This window comes from Tiliqua scincoides, chromosome 7 (genome assembly GCF_035046505.1).
Source record: "Tiliqua scincoides isolate rTilSci1 chromosome 7, rTilSci1.hap2, whole genome shotgun sequence".
In the NCBI taxonomy this organism is placed as follows: domain Eukaryota; kingdom Metazoa; phylum Chordata; class Lepidosauria; order Squamata; family Scincidae; genus Tiliqua; species Tiliqua scincoides.
Window position 1 is genome coordinate 2,569,550 of NC_089827.1, and position 15,583 is coordinate 2,585,132.

The following is a 15,583-nucleotide window of genomic DNA, read 5'->3' on the forward strand; positions in this document are numbered from 1 at the left end:
TCGTGAGCATGATGATGTCATGGTGTTAGGTAGCCACTTTGGTTATGTAAATAAGAAGAGCCCCCCTGGATGAGCCCCAAAGGCCCATCTAGTCTAGTTTCCTGTATCTCAAAGTGGCCCACCAGATGTCTCAGGGAGTACATAAGACAACAAGATCCCTGCTTCCTGTTGCCAGTTCCTTGTATCTGGTATTCAGAGACAGCCTATTTCTAGAACCAGGAGGTTGCATGTAACCGTCATGGCTTGTAACCTGCAATGGACTTTTCCTCCCTCAATCTGTCCAATCCTCTTTTAAGACATCTAGGCCTTCAGATACCAACACCACATCCTGTGGCAAGGAGTTCCACAGATTAATCACAGGCTGGGTAAAGAAGTATTTTCTTTTGTCCTAACTCTCCTGCCGCTCAATTTTCATGGATGTTCCCTGGTTCTGGTGTTGTGCGAGAGGGAAAAGAACATCCGCTCTCTCCATCTCCATCATGACCCCTCAATCATGTCCCCCCTCATGGGCCTTTTTTCTAGACGGACAAATTTGGCTGTTTAATTATTTTGCTGCGGACAAATTCACCACAGAGCAAGGGTGAAAGTTCCTGCATTGCATGGCCATTGCCTCTAATTGTGGTTGCAGTGCGCCATTCTTGCCAGACTTTCAGAGCCCTTTGGAACTGGTAGATCCCCCAATCCCCCAAGAGCTTCTGTTCCCCAAGCAGCTGCTGAGGAGGTTTCCTATGCTGTCATTTCAGGAAGAGGGAAATACGAGTGCCTCTTTAATTGGTGTCGGAGCGAAGCCCGGCCCCCTTGCAAGCACTTCTGCTTTGTCAAGTCTCCGCTGAGAAAAACCAGCGGAGGCACTTTTGGCAGTGGATGGAAGTGTTTGCAAAAAGCACGACCCATTTCCGCACATCAGTCGTGCATCCTGAGTGTCAGTCCTTGGCGGTTCGCTGGACAGCGTGTGAAATGATGACCAAGTTGCTGAAGAGCTACCAGCTAGCTGTGAACAGTGCATGCTTCCAAAGGCTTTTATCTAGTCTAATAAAAATGTACATTTCCTCTACTTTCCTTTATGCGCACTGGAAAATGTTTCCTAAGCATTTTGTGACGGGGCTGCCACAAACCTGTCCAGGCACCTTCTGTTTTCCCTTGTAAGTGGTTCCTGTCAAAGAATACGATTGCTGGAGGACGGGGGGAGGGGAATGAGAATCGTTGCAATGGTTTAATAAAACCATTTAATTCGTGCATGTGAAGGATGTTTTGGTGAATGCTTTAGTTTTGGAGTGGCTCTAAAAGGGAGGGGGAAGGGCTGCTTACATGCTGTGGTGAGGCTCCCTGCAAAACTTAGTGCTTTGCACCCCCTCTAGCTATGCCACTGACTTTGTGTGACTGTAATGAAGGTAAACAAAGGGCACAGGAGGGGGGAGGGAACCGTGGATATAGGGTTCCCCTTGTCTGTGGTTTCTAGTATCTGCGCATGGGGGCGAGGAACATATCTCCCACAGATACTGGTTCACCTGAACCTTCCTCCCCCAATCTATGCTTCCTTGCACCAGATGTTTTTGACGGGGAGGGGGGGGAAGGCATCTTTATAGCCAGGCAGTTTGCAGCTTTTAGCTCTTCCTTTGCCAGGGAAGGCTTATGAAGGCACTGTGGGGAGAGGGCGAGGAGGGGACTGCTGGAAAATGTCCTCAATGTTTCCAGTATGCCAGTTTTTAGGGGGAAAAAGCCAAACTCTCTCTCCCCTGCCTCAGAAGCTTTCTATGATAGAGTTATCCTTGACTCCTTCATTCATTCCCTTCCCCAGCGTGGTTGCCAAATCCTTCCAATTCTTAATCAGCAATACCAGAGTCCTCCTTTTTGCTCAGTCTGTTGCTAAAATATTTGTGGCATAACCTCCTTTCTGCTGGACTTCTCTCCTGCTGTATCTGCCATCTGTAGATGATTGTCATTGGTCTGAAAAATACATTTTTCTCTCCTGTGGTTGCAGGTGCAATTCTCCCCCCCCCCCCCGCCATCTTCAGTGCTGAAATGTCAATCTGAACAGCAAGTTTCAAGCTTCTATGGCAGTGGTTCCCAAACTTCCCAAAGCACTGAGACACACTTTTTAAAATGACACTCTATCAGGACCCACCGAGCTTTACAAGACTTTAAAAAGTGATCTAGAAAGAAATAATTTTTATTTATTTATTTACATTTTATTTATTTGCGGAAGCCTCAATGCATTTCTCATAATGAGGCATAGGACCCAGCCTTCTCCTGCCCCCACTACCTGTAATTGAAGGACTGGGTAGGGGGGGGGGAAACATACCAGAAAAAAAGAGACTCAAACATCGATCTCCCTATATTTACACAAGCTTGCCAACTGCCGGAGCTCAGTTCCTCGTAAACTGTAGGAGCTCAGCTGTTTGCAAGGCAATAAGCACTTCTCTTGCAAACTGCAGGAGCTCAGCTCTTTGCGGGGCGGTTAGCAGCGATCTGGTTTTTGAATAGCCTCAGGGCTTGAGACAGTTGGTTATCTGATTTTTCCGTCACCTGTGTTTTCATTGGAGGCTCTGCAGAAATTGGGTCCCGACCCACCAAGTGGGTCCCAGACTACAGTTTGAGAAATGCTGTGCTGTGGGATGCTGATGGTTGCTCCTGTTTTCTACCTTCAGAAAAAAAAAAAGCAGCTGTTTTTCCCATTGCTATATCTCAAAACCAGGAAAAGCTTCATCTGCTGAAATTTGTGTCTCAGTCTGCGAGGAGGAGGAGAGCACGGACAGGAGGAAAAAAAGTGGCCTGTTGCTCTCTGACTAGAAAGCAGCTGAGGATTACTTAGCAACCGAGTTCCTGGTTTTCATGGCAGCGCACGGTTGTTCCAAACAATGCCATTCTTTCTTTCTCTGGCAAACGCAAAAGGTTGTGTAACCAGAACTCAGAGCTGCGCTCCAGAAGGCCTTGCTTGGGGTGATGATTATGCAATGGAATTTGGAAAGGTGTTTGCAAATGTCAGCATGGATTTGGGGTGGGGCTGCACGGACGAGAAAGTTGGAGCGAGGCGTGTTTCTTGGTGCACACGAATGAGCGGGGATTGCAACCAGACTGGTTCGTCAGTGTTTCCATCCAGGCAGCACTGCATAGCCCTGGCGTGCATAGCCCAAGCAGGAGTGTCTAGTGCTGGGAGCAGAACAGTTGCAGGCCTGACGTAGGGATCTAATTATTGACAGCAGTTATAGAGCTATGTAAGTGATAACTGTAAGTTATGTAGAAGAGGCCATTTTGGCAGGGGTAGCTTGTCTTGCAGGGTGAGAAAAGCTGCACCTGTGGAAATTCTCTCTCTTCACCCACTACTGAAATCATAGGAGGCATTTGCTGCTTTGCATTTGGCCATCCCGGTCTAGAACATATTTCTTTAGCAGGACTGGCACCGAGGCTGGCTTTGAGCCCGTGCCTAAGGGCCCCTCGCACTACTAGGGTCAAAACTAAAATACAATTAATAGTGTTACTAAATCGCTTCACAGTCACTAAAACAAGTGGGTTTATATTGACTTTTCAAAGATAACCCACACATTTTGTGTGTTCAGTTGTAGGCTTACGTGTATGCACTTTTATATTACTATGCTCTTCAATCTATTTCGTCCATTAACTCAAATGCACTTTTTGAATAGTAATATTTATTTATGTGTAACCAGGGCTTTTTTTGTAATAGAACGCACCGGAACGGCATTCCCGCACCTTTTTTTCCCCTTTCACTGAGGGAGGGATTCGAACCTCTGACCTCATGCTCCACCTTTTTTTTTGGCACCCCCGGCTCTGACCTTGTGCTCCACCTTTTTTTAAACTGCGGGCTAGGGAGGGATTCGAACCTCTGACCTTGTGCTCCACAGCCCAGCACTATCTCCATTGGGATATAGGAAAGCCTATTGTCAAAGTGCTCAGAACTAATATATGAGGTCTTGAGCCCAGCTGGTGGCCATCAGCGCCTCAAGTATTAGTTCCAAACACTTTGAGTCTAAGGGCTCCTATGGCTCAATTGTTAAAGTGCTGGTCTGTGGAGGGGTTCAAATCCCTATGAGGAAGAATTTTTTTTTTTTTTTAGGAGGGGAGGTGCTCCATGGCTGCACAATATAAAGGTTGGTTGCCAGTTGCCAAAAGGGGGGCCAGTTGAGGCTGCAAAACTCCTCAAAGTTCAGTTTAAAAATAAATAAATAAATAAATAAAAGATTAACAAGTTGTGAGTTCCTGCACCTTTTTTTTATACAAAAAAGCACTGTGTATAACTAATATACAAAATCAGAATGCAATACATAAAACGATTGAAGACACAACTGAATGAAATCTACTGACAAATAAAAAAGACAAAGTGTTACCCTGTAAGTAACATGTAAGCATGGAGAATATCCTAATTCACAATGAATTCCCTACCATCTCATCTGAATGACAGAAAGTATCATATAGGCGTGCCTCCTTATCCATGGGAGTTCGTTCTGGCACCCGCAGTGGATAACTGAAATAGCAGATATAGGTGAATGCCCGTCCCCACAGTTGGAATGCTGCCCTCCCGGACTCTGAGCAGAGGGGACTCTGAGCTCTGTCCCTGGCCTCTGCCAAGCTGCGACTGAGCTCAGAGGCTAAAAAAAAAGAGACTTCTGGTTTCACTGAGAAACCGGAAGTGACATTTTTAATTCCTTACAAGGCATTAAGAGGCCTGGGGAAGCCCTTCAGATATACCTAGCAGGTAGATCTGGGCTTCAAGTCCCGGCGGGAGTCCGGATCTACCTGCCCAGCAAAACTTGGCCATGGAGGCTGGTAGATCTAGGCTCCAAGTCTGGGAAGGATCCCAGGTCTACTTGCCCAGCAAACCTTGGTCACGGAGGCCAAGTTTAACTCGGAGCCCAGGTCTACCCACCTGGTAGTTAAGGTAATACTCCTGCCCCCCCCCCCCCAAACACATCTACTGGATCTGCCCCTATGTCTGGGTGGCCTTCTGAGAAGGGAGGGAAGCCAGCGTAACCTCTGGAGGGCCTGCTGTGACCTTCAGGTAGGTCATTGCAGTGCCATTACTCAGGCCGCCCATGATTCAAGCATCCATGAGTTTCATCCTACATTGGGGGTCCTGTAGCCGATCCCCAGCAGACACTGACGATTCACTGTAGATCTGGCTTGTAGGGAAGCAAACAGATATATTCTCCTGTGCAGCTACTATGTCATGCTCACCATCTTTGTTAACTGCCTACATGTTTCTGGGCACAGTCCCAGGACTACAAAACCCTCCATGACTTGGGATCTGGATACTTAATTTACAATCACTCTCCACTTGAATCTGCCTGCTGCCTGGGATTATATCAGGAGGCCGTGTTATGGGCATCATCTTTAGGGAAGATACAGCTGGTGGCAACTTGCAGTAGGGCCCTCTCTACAGCGGCGTCCGGTTGATGGAACTCCCTGCCCCTTGAGATTGGAGCAGTTTTTTGTTTTATTATTTAATTGTTGTAAGCTGCCTTGGGCTTCCTGAAGGGGACAGAAAGGTGAGATACGAAATGTAAAAAGTAACTGAATAAAAATAAACTCCCATGACGGCTTCCTCTTTACTGCAGAAGTGTCAGAGAGATAGCAGGATCATTGCGTTATGAACTGGCAACCTCTGTACAACTTCATCATTACTTGGCTCTTTACTAAAGGTGTTCTTTTGGTCTGCTCTTCCTAGCCTAGCCAGCACCTTTCCCTACCAACCCCCGGTCTGTAACCAGAGAGAGAATGTACCGTAGGCCCTCGGTATCCACAGAGGATCCATTCCAGGACTTCCTGCAGATACTGAATTATTTATTTAATTTATATCCCGCCTTTCTAACCCACGAAGGACGCTCAAGGCGGCTCACAGATAAAACAGTGCTGAAATCATGTATTGGCAACCTTCAGTCTCGAAAGACTATGGTATCGCGCTCTGAAAGGTGGTTCTGGCACAGCGTCTAGTGTGGCTGAAAAGGCCAATCCGGGAGTGACAATCCCTTACACACCGGGAACAAGTGCAGTCTGTCCCTGGTCTGTCTCCCTGGCTATGGGCCTTCCTTCTTTGCCTCTTTGCCTCAGACTGTTGGCCAAGTGTCTCTTCAAACTGGGAAAGGCCATGCTGCACAGCCTGCCTCCAAGCGGGCCGCTCAGAGGCCGCTTTAAGCCCTTCTTCTTCAGTGCTGAAAACATTGATATAAATTAGATGTTTAAAAACAATACATGTAATTAGTCTGTGGAACTCATTGACACAGGATATGATGATGGGGATCTGACCTACATGCCTTTAAAATGGAACCGGACAGATTGGTGGAGGAAAAGTCCATCACAGGTTACAAGCCACGATGGGTACGTGCAACCACCTGGTTCCAGAAGGAGGCTACCTCAGAATGCCAGGTGCAAGGGAGTGGCCACAGGACGCAGGTCTCTTGTGGTCGTGTGATCTCCCTGGGGCATTTGGTGGGCCGCTGTGAGATACAGGAAGATGGACTAGATGGGCCCTGGGCCTGATCCAGCGGGGCTCTTCTTATATTCTTATGGATAGTTAAATCTGTGGGGACAGGGAGGCAGGATCGTGGTGCTGCAGGGACTCGCCTCTGGGCCATGCGTGGCCTCTTGGCCCCCTCAGAAGGAGGCGACTGGAAGGCCCTTCAGGTTCATGCCGGCAACTTCTGGTTGTGTCTGGGAGGTCCTCTGAGGCCCTCCAGCTGCACGCTCGGCACCCACGGATGCTGAACTCCAGATGCTGTGCCTGTGGATAAGGAGGGCCTACTGTATATGCTGTTCTAATCCCATTTTAGGGTGGGTTCGGAAATAAGAAGCTCCCGGAAGAGCTCCTTGGGACTCAGTGCAAACCCAAACAACCTCTGCCCCTTGCCAAGCACCTCTCCTTCCGCAGTTTCACCTCCTGTTGGTCTTAGGCTGTGAACTTGTGGCGTTGGCTGGTGTTCTGAGCAGTGAATGGGGGGGGGGGGAATGAGGATTTCTTCTGTACACAATGGAAGGAAATCTTGTAATAAACTAACCGAAATCCCCAGCTTTCCCAGCACATTTGCCTCCCAGTGCTTTTTCATCCTGTTTCTGCGTTCTGCAAGGCTTGTCCTGCGTACTAATTCCTTAGGAAACACTGAGAATGTTCGTGTTGAGGTTGGCCTGGTGACAGCGGCTCTGCTGCTCGGATTTCTAGGCCAGAAGGAGGAAGCAGCAGCAGACCCTGGGGTCAGCAGAAAGTCTGCCTGGACCTTTTGCTCCCAGGCATGTCGCATAGCTCAGTTTACAACATCTCTGGCTATTGCCTCTACTGTATGTGTCTGCTCTGTGGACGCTGGGCAGTGTGGCATTTGTTAGCTTGCAGGCTGCCAGGCTGGACGCACCCCAAGCCTGAGGTTCAGGAGGCAGGCTCTGGTGATGTCACATGATGCGGGCCACCGATTTGTGTACTATTGAATGACTGGAAAAAATACGGCACCCGGGGGGAGCCCCGCAGCACCCACTACGCTTTGTATGAAAGGCAGGTTGGCCCTTCAGAACATCAGTCTCCCAAAGCCAAAAACTTGGGCTGAAAATCTGGGACCCCGAGTTAGCACATACAGGCTTCCCCCATATTGGTGGATCCTGTATCTGTGGATTCATTTATCCACAGTTCTCCGCCCCACATGCGTCCATTACTTATCTGCAGGGGGGACCCTATACCTAGTACGCCTTTAAAAGGGAATTGGACAAGTTTCTGGAGGAAAAATCCATTACAGGTTACAAGCCATGATGTGTATGTGCAACCTCCTGATTTTAGAAATGGGCTATGTCAGAAGGCCAGATGCAGGGGAGGGCACCAGGATGAGGTATCTGGTGTGCTCCCTGGGGCATTTGGTGGGCCGCTGTGAGATACAGGAAGCTGGACTAGATGGGCCTTTGGCCTGATCCAGTGGGGCTGTTCTTATGTTCTTATGTAGTATTTTATAACATGCTGCGACAGAAGAGAGATGAGTGCTTGGCACCACAGTAAGTATAGGGTCCCCTTTATCTGTGGCTTTGGTATACATGGAGGGGGGCATGGAAACATATTCCCCACAGATACGGGGTAGTGATGCCTGCATTTGTGTCCAAGTGTGACATGAGCCCAAGGGCCACTTGAGATGGGGCACAAATGCTGCTTGAGCCACCATGCTGCCCATCAAATCTCCCTCAAATAAAGGGGGAAGAGAATAGGGAGGGGGAAGCTCCCATTCTTTTGGGGCAGTGGCAGCCCTTTCTCTTTCCAGGAGTGCCGGTGGAGGGTGGGGGACAGCCACAGCTGCCCATTCAGCTGCAACTTACTGAAGGAGATTTTCTTTCTGATGTTTTCCAAATCATCTGACTGCTACCCCAGAATGAAAGGGCTGCCTGGGTAGCGCCCAAGCTATAGGTTAGAACTGTTTATTTTCAGGAACTGTGGCCAAGGTGGCATTCTGCTTGCCGGGAAGTGGAAAAGCTGTGTCAATTGTTCAGGGTTCTGGTTTGTGGAGAACAGTTCACTGGTGACGAGCCCAGCTCAGTTATGTTTTGTCCAGTGCAGTTATAAATGCTCCAGATGAAAGGATTTCTGCCACTTCCTTTGGGAGACTGTTCCGTAAACCAAGAGATCTGACTGCGTGGAGGCTTTCCCAGTATTTACTAAACTTTCCGTTTCTTAACATCTAAAGAGCTTCTCAAAACAATGACTTCATTTTCACTATTCTCATTGTTCATCTTCTCTTCAGAAAATTGCAGACTGGTGTCAGTACCACTTTGCAGGGTGGATTCTGCTATAGTTATAGTCCTTTGTAAGTACAGTGAACTCTTCTTATCCACGGGCACAGCATCTGTGGATTCGAACATCTGTGGTTGGCGAGCCTGTGTTCATGCCGGTGACTTCTACTCATGTCCAAAATGAAGCTGTGCATGACCTCAGGAGGGCTGGGCGCAACCTTCCAATAAGGTATTGTGGTGCCACGCTGCCCCCCCCCACGCATATTACACAATCCACAGATTTCTGTATCTGCAGCTGTGTGTGTCCTAGAATGGATCCCCTGTGGATACCGAGGGCGCACTGTATCAATATTAGTATCAACATATTGCAGTGTCCATCCCAGACTTGATTCACATGATAATGTTTTTCATGTGCTGAAATAATATAAAACAGTAGTAGTCCAACTGCTTTATTTATTATTTATGGAGTGCATTTCAGATGGCCAACGCTCGCTCTATCTCAGTTATCCTTGCGACAGCCTTGAAAGGTAGATTGCAGGGTCAGCTGACATTCAAACCAGGAGACTCTTGGTCTGTGCATTCAGGCCTCTAATGATGAACCACTCAAGGCTTCAGAGTAGAAGGACTCCCCTCCTTGATCCTAGCAAATTTCCATCCCTAAGACATGGTTCCTCTGGATCTAGGCTGGCTATAAATGTTTGCAGGTCAGGGCTGGTTTCTTTCTAGGGTGACAACCAGATTGATTATGCATTCAGGCCTCTGCACTTCAGCTGTCTATCAACTTCGGTTGCCCGTGCACTTTGGACTGTCTGTCCTGTAGTCTGCCTGCCTGCTTACCTGCTCCTCCATGTTCTAAACTGGACTACTTGGCTTGGCTTTGTCTGCAGTTGACACCGTATCTGTGTAGACTTTCTGTGCTACTTTGATGGGGGACTCCCTCCTGTGCCCTCCGATGCCATGATCCATCCTGACTTCAGTCAGGGCTTCTGATTAGCAACGATCCTCTGGTCTACTGTCTCGGCATTTCTCAAACTGTGGGTTGAGTCATGACCCAATTTCTAGTGGGTCTCACAAAGCCTCCAATGAAAACACAGGTGATGGAAAGATCAGATAACTAATTGCTTCAAACCCTGAGGCTAGTCAAAAATCACATAGCTGCTAACTGCCTTACAAAGAGCTGAGCTCCTGCAGTTTGCAAGCTTGTGTGAAGATCAATAGGGAGATCAATGTTCGAGTGTCTTTTTTCTGGTGTTTTTTTTTTCCATCAATGACGGGTAGTGGGATTAGGTGGGCTGGTTCACAGAACTAGATCCCTCAAGCCTTGAAGCTATTCATTAGGGCTGCCTCATATAATAATAATAATAATAATAATAATAATAATAATAATAATAATAAATAATAACAACAAGGTATTTATATACCGCCTTTCTGGTCATCGGATTACTCCTCTGACTTTATTCAAGGCGGTTTACATAGGCAGGCGTTTCTAAATCCCTCAAGGGGATTTTTACAATCATGGAGGTTCTCTCTTTCAAGAACCAACAACATTTCAGATGGATCTTCCTGGTTTGCTCTCACTTCTGGCCTCCAGTTCTCCCACGCAGGCTGGCAAGCAGCTCCATCTCTCACATGGAAGGCAGCCAAGACACTTCTTGCTCACTCCAAGAGCAGGTGGAATCACTCAGCTGGGCTTGTCAGCTGCTTCAAGATCTCGCCATTCTCAGCCGTTCAGGGAGCTGCCGGTGTCCTTGAACTGGCGATCTTCTGATGTTATCTTTGGGCTAACGGAGGCTCTACCCTCTAGAGCAGACCTCCTGCCCTCCTGCTCTCATTATGAGAAATGGATTGAGTTTTTTGCCAATGAATAAATAAAATATTACTTATAAATAAATATATTACTTCTTTTCTAAATCACCTTTTTAGAAAAGTCTTGCAAAGCTAGATGGGTCCTGATAGAGTGTTAGTTTAAAAAGTAGATCCTGATGCTGAAATGTTTGACAAACATGGTGCGATCTCCTACTATGCTGCTATTCCTGATAATGAATGTAGATTATGAACTCAACTCACGTCCTGCTACTCACATCCCCTCCAATAAATTGAGACATATGTCCAAGTGAACTTGCATAGGATTGTATAGCATATTAAGCCCAAGGCTCTCAGTTTAGCAGGTTTGTGGATTAGATGATGTTGTGCTTCTCAAGGAAGGCGACACATGAAAAATAATCAGAGTACAGAAATCTCTTTGTTCGGCATGTAAAACAGGTTGCCGTCATGCATGACTACTGCTTAAATCGTATTGTACCTGTTGTGGGGTTGTTTCACAATATAGCATTGTCTGTTTATAGCTGAGCGAAAGAATAAAGCTATTACATTTTTTTAAGCTTGCCAAAATTTCTTCTGCAAGTGAATGGTGAAAATATTTGCTTTGCAATTTCTAGACAGAACCTCACATTAGTGATTGGAGCCGGAGAGAATACTTATTTCTTTGTAGTGTTAATTAATTAATATTAGTACAGGTATTTATATACCGCCTTTCTTGGTCTTTATTCAAGACTTTATTCAAGGCGGTTTACATAGGCAGGCTGATTAAATCCCCGTAGGGATTTTTACAATTGAAAGAAGGTTCTATCTTTCAAGAACCACTACAGTCCAGATGTTTCACTCTGATCTGGTTTCACATTCTGGCCTCCATCCTCCCACGCTCAGAGCAGATGGAATTGCTCGGCTTCAGCTTGTCAGCTGCTTCAAGGTCGCACGGTGCCGGTGGCCTCGAACTGGCGACCTTGTGGATGTTATCTTCAGGCAAATGGAGGCTCAACCCTCTAGACCAGACCTCCTGCCCCTATAGTGTTGGGTATATGTGTAATGTGTAATATGTGTAATGAAACTTGAATGGAGAGTTCTTTAAAGACTTGTTGACTTTAGGTCAGTGATATGAAAATAGTTAAAAAATATATATATATTAAAATATGATTTTTCTTCTAGGCTGGTGGATGACCGATGTGTGGTTCAGCCAGAGGCAGGTGACCTTTGTAACCCTCCTAAGAAATTCAGAGGTAAGCAGCTGGGAGTTTTATATGAGCAAATGCACGATCATATCTCAAACCTTAAAGCATGGTGGGCTGGATCCGTCGTTGTGAGCGGCGTTTGTTGTTCCACCACACTGTGCCTTATCTTGCCATCCAGTCTCTTCAGCAAGTCCTGCCGGGCAGCCTCTTCAGCTGTCCATTGCCCCAGCAGCCTCTGCGCCTGGGTTTCTGGGCAGATGGGGAGCCCAGAGTGACTTGTTGCAGAGACTGGATGGCAAGATAAGACATGACATAGAAATGTGTTGTTCACAGCACGGACGGGTTCTTTTGTTGCTCAGAGGTCCTGCAGTTTGGAGACTGCTGCCTTAAAGCAGTGGTTCCCTGGACGTACCTGGGCCACAGTGACCCCACAGCCTCTTCTTTCTGGCTCAGCTGGGCACTAGGATCTTGGATCTTGCAAAATCTCTCAACACCAGAGATGGCAGCACCCAAATCTAGTGCCTGAGTGAACAGGTAAGAGGGGCCCCTGGGAATATCCTCCAGCACCCCTATGAGTGTGCCAGGATGCTGTAAGGCATAGTGATGCACAGGGAGCTCCGGCCTTAAAGCCGGATCCAGGTTCTGTAGCTTCACACAATAATCACACAGGGCCAGCCTTAGGGCCAGCCTTAGGGCAAGACTGTGAGGAGAGGTTGTTCAGGATTATATCAAGCACTCAAAATGTTGATAAGGCAGTACCATTATTGGATTGGATCCAAGCCCTCTCTTGCACAGGCCTAGAAAGGTTGCTGTGACCCCCCCCCCCCAAATGAGGCTTCATGACTCCATTGGGGTCATGACCCACAGGCTGGAGAACCCACATTAAGGCTTGGTTTGAGCTGTTATTGTACCACATCTTGCTAGGGCCAAAGTCTAGGAGAAAGTCACGTTGACTGCTGTACTCGGGGTGCAGAGCTGCAAAACCAGCAGCTGAATACTCAGAGCTGTGGTTGTCAAGTAAAGCCCATCACTTCTTTGTTTGCCTGTTCCTTTTATTTCAATGGCAGCTGCTTACAGTTGTGTTTCTGTTTCATAACCCCACATGGCATGTTGTTGTGTTGTTCCATTCAACAAAGCTGAACTTGGTTCTTGCTGTGGGCTGCAGGGGAACTTGATCCATGCCAAATTCTGACTCACCTGCCTGTCAGGAACTCTTGGTTTTCAGCAGAGATTTGTTTGTGGAGTTCGAGGGAGGAGAGGAGGGAATCCATTTCTTTTGCTTTCCCTTCCAACCATTTAATCAATATTTGTTAGTGGCAGTGGGGAAGAAATGGGGACAAACTTTGCAGTATGTGTTAGATTTCTGAAAGAGAAATAACAGCTTATATTCCTCATGATGTTTGGGGGGGAACAAACTGAAATAAACCCATGAGAAACTGCTTTTTATATCCTATCTATTAAATGAATGCGTGGTGTCAATCATTATCAATGATTGACAATGATAAAGGAAAATACTATGGCTATTTGCTGGTGTCTCTCTTGTGTCTTTTTCTTTTTTCCAGATCAGTGATTTCCAACATTTTTCATCTCGTAGCGCACCAGCAAGGCACTAATATGGTCAAGGCACACCATTGGTTTTTTGACAATTGTCAAGGCACACTGTGCTGTCACATCCCCCAATGGCCCTACTAATAAATGACCCTTTCCCAAATTCCTATGGCACACCTGGTGACCATTCACGGCACACCAGTGTGCCACAGCACAGTAGTTGAAAATGTCTGTTCTAGATTGTGAGGCCTTTTGAGGCAGGGAATTTTCATTTTCCTTACTCCTTTGTTAGGTGAACTGCTGTGAAATTGCTGCAAACTTTGTCTTGAAAAGTGGTCTAGCAATACTCTTCATAATATTATCATTATTACAGTATTATTATTGTGATTACTGACAGTAACGCTTTAACGTCACAACTTGCTTTGTTTGGAAGGACAGAGCCATTCTTAAGAAAGAACTGGCCTTGCCAGTTAACTAATTGGACAATTAACAGCTGGCCAATTTTGATGCTATTAGGACTGCCATACAATTGGATGTGTATATTTTCCCCCCTTCTCTGCTTACATAAGAATATAAGAAGAGCCCTGCTGGGTCAGGCCAAAAGCCCACCTAGTCCAACTTCCTGCATCTCACTTTGGCCCACCAGATGCCCCAGGGAGCACATAGAACAGCAAGATACCTGCATCCTGTTGCCAATCATCCTTTGCATCTGGCATTCATAGACAGCCTAGCTCTAAAACCAGGAGGTTGCTTGTACCCATCACTGTGAGCTACAGGAAGCTGGACTAGATGGGCCTTTGGCTTGATCCAGCAGGGCTCTTCTCATATTACCCTCCCTTTCACCTTCCCTCTACCTTTTTAAAAGCCAGGGAGCAAAGTTGGGAGATGGAACTGCTGATAAGAGAAGATGAAGGGGAACAGAACAGTTAGCCATGTGCTCTGCACGGAGGGGGAAGAAGAGCACATGGAGGTTGTGTTCTGCGTGTCTCAGGATGATGGGGAGGTGGCCATGGGCTGGCTCAGATGCAGACAGGCCTTGGCCGCACAGAGCAGCATTTCCTTGGCCAGAAAGTCAGTGTGGACTGGAAAGAGTTCAGAAGGTAGAAGGCTGGAGAACAATTGACGTGAAGCGTAGCGCCGCGGACCTTGATGATGTGATGAATAGAAGATCCAGCTAATGGGGGTGCTGTGTGAACTGGGCAGACTTTCATACCCAGATACTGCAGAAAATAAGAAGAGACAAATCTTTTAGCACAGGTTCCTTAAAAACCATGTTGTTTTCTTGTCTTTAGACTGCCTTTTTAAAGTATGTCCTATGAACCGGTACTCGGCACAGAAACAATACTGGAAAGCGAAGCAAGCAAAACAAAGGAACCACACTGAGGCTGCGCTGCTGAAGAAGCTACAGGTAAGAGATTCCCAACCTGATAGTGTATTTGAGTAGGGCCTGGCTTGCGCAATCAAGACGCAACTGGCAGCCGTTACCAGTAGGCCAAGATGACTTGCTCCCAGCTAGTACATCCATTGCTAGGAAATTGCTGGTTCTAGGATGTTTGGGCCAATTCGACAAAAGGGGCCCTATGCTGGGGCAGCAAGCATATCGCCCACTGCTGCAGCCGACACTTCACTTGTCAGGAGGTCGGCATGGTGAGTGGAGCATCTCTGCTTGTTGGCCCTCTTGCCCAACCCGTGTCTGTGTGGCCCAAAACCGGCCTTCCAGAAGCATTTGGCTGTGACATCATCACGTCACCGCCACCTACTTCTGGGAAGTGCCGTGCTTTGCGGCAGGTGCCATCGGTCGTGAGTGTGCCTGCCACTCGTTTGGGCCAACAGGGGGAGCCGTGGTGAAGGTCCCCCCCCTCATGACAAACATGTTACAGAAGCCTCGCAGCTTCTAAGGCTCTGTGCTGGGGAATTGCAAGTTCTGATTGCTCAAACCACAGACTCCTGTTTCTGGGATAATATGATGTTCTCCCCTCACAACTTTCGAGAGGAAAGTTGGAAATGAAACATCAGGGGGGTGGAGAAAAAGCTTGAAAATGCCTCCCCAAACGGATTCACTCCAAATCACCTCCTTCTTTTACTCCCTGGAAGTGCCCATGGGGGCTTCGTTGCATGTGCTAGTATGTCATGCGTAGTTTCATCCTAAGCGTTTTGGAGGCTGAACCTTGACGGGACTCTCTTCGAGCTGACAAATGATGATTCTCTTGCAGCACGCAGCCGAGCTGGAACAAAAGCAAAATGAAAGTGAGAACCGGAAGTTACTGGGTGAAATTGTCAAGTACAGCAATGTCATACAGGTGAGCCTATGAGAGCTGAGT

At 47.2% G+C, this 15,583-nt stretch overlaps 1 protein-coding gene across 2 annotated transcripts in view; it reads left to right on the plus strand.

Moving 5' to 3' along the window:
- ITPR2 (inositol 1,4,5-trisphosphate receptor type 2) overlaps nucleotides 1-15,583 on the plus strand; it is a 215,222-nt gene that overhangs the window by 15,495 nt on the left and 184,144 nt on the right. For both annotated transcript variants that reach the window (XM_066633900.1, XM_066633901.1), the window contains exons 2-4: nucleotides 11,692-11,762; nucleotides 14,555-14,670; nucleotides 15,476-15,562. In XM_066633900.1, the coding sequence (XP_066489997.1) occupies nucleotides 11,692-11,762; nucleotides 14,555-14,670; nucleotides 15,476-15,562 (274 nt within the window). The remainder of the gene's footprint in view (nucleotides 1-11,691; nucleotides 11,763-14,554; nucleotides 14,671-15,475; nucleotides 15,563-15,583) is intronic.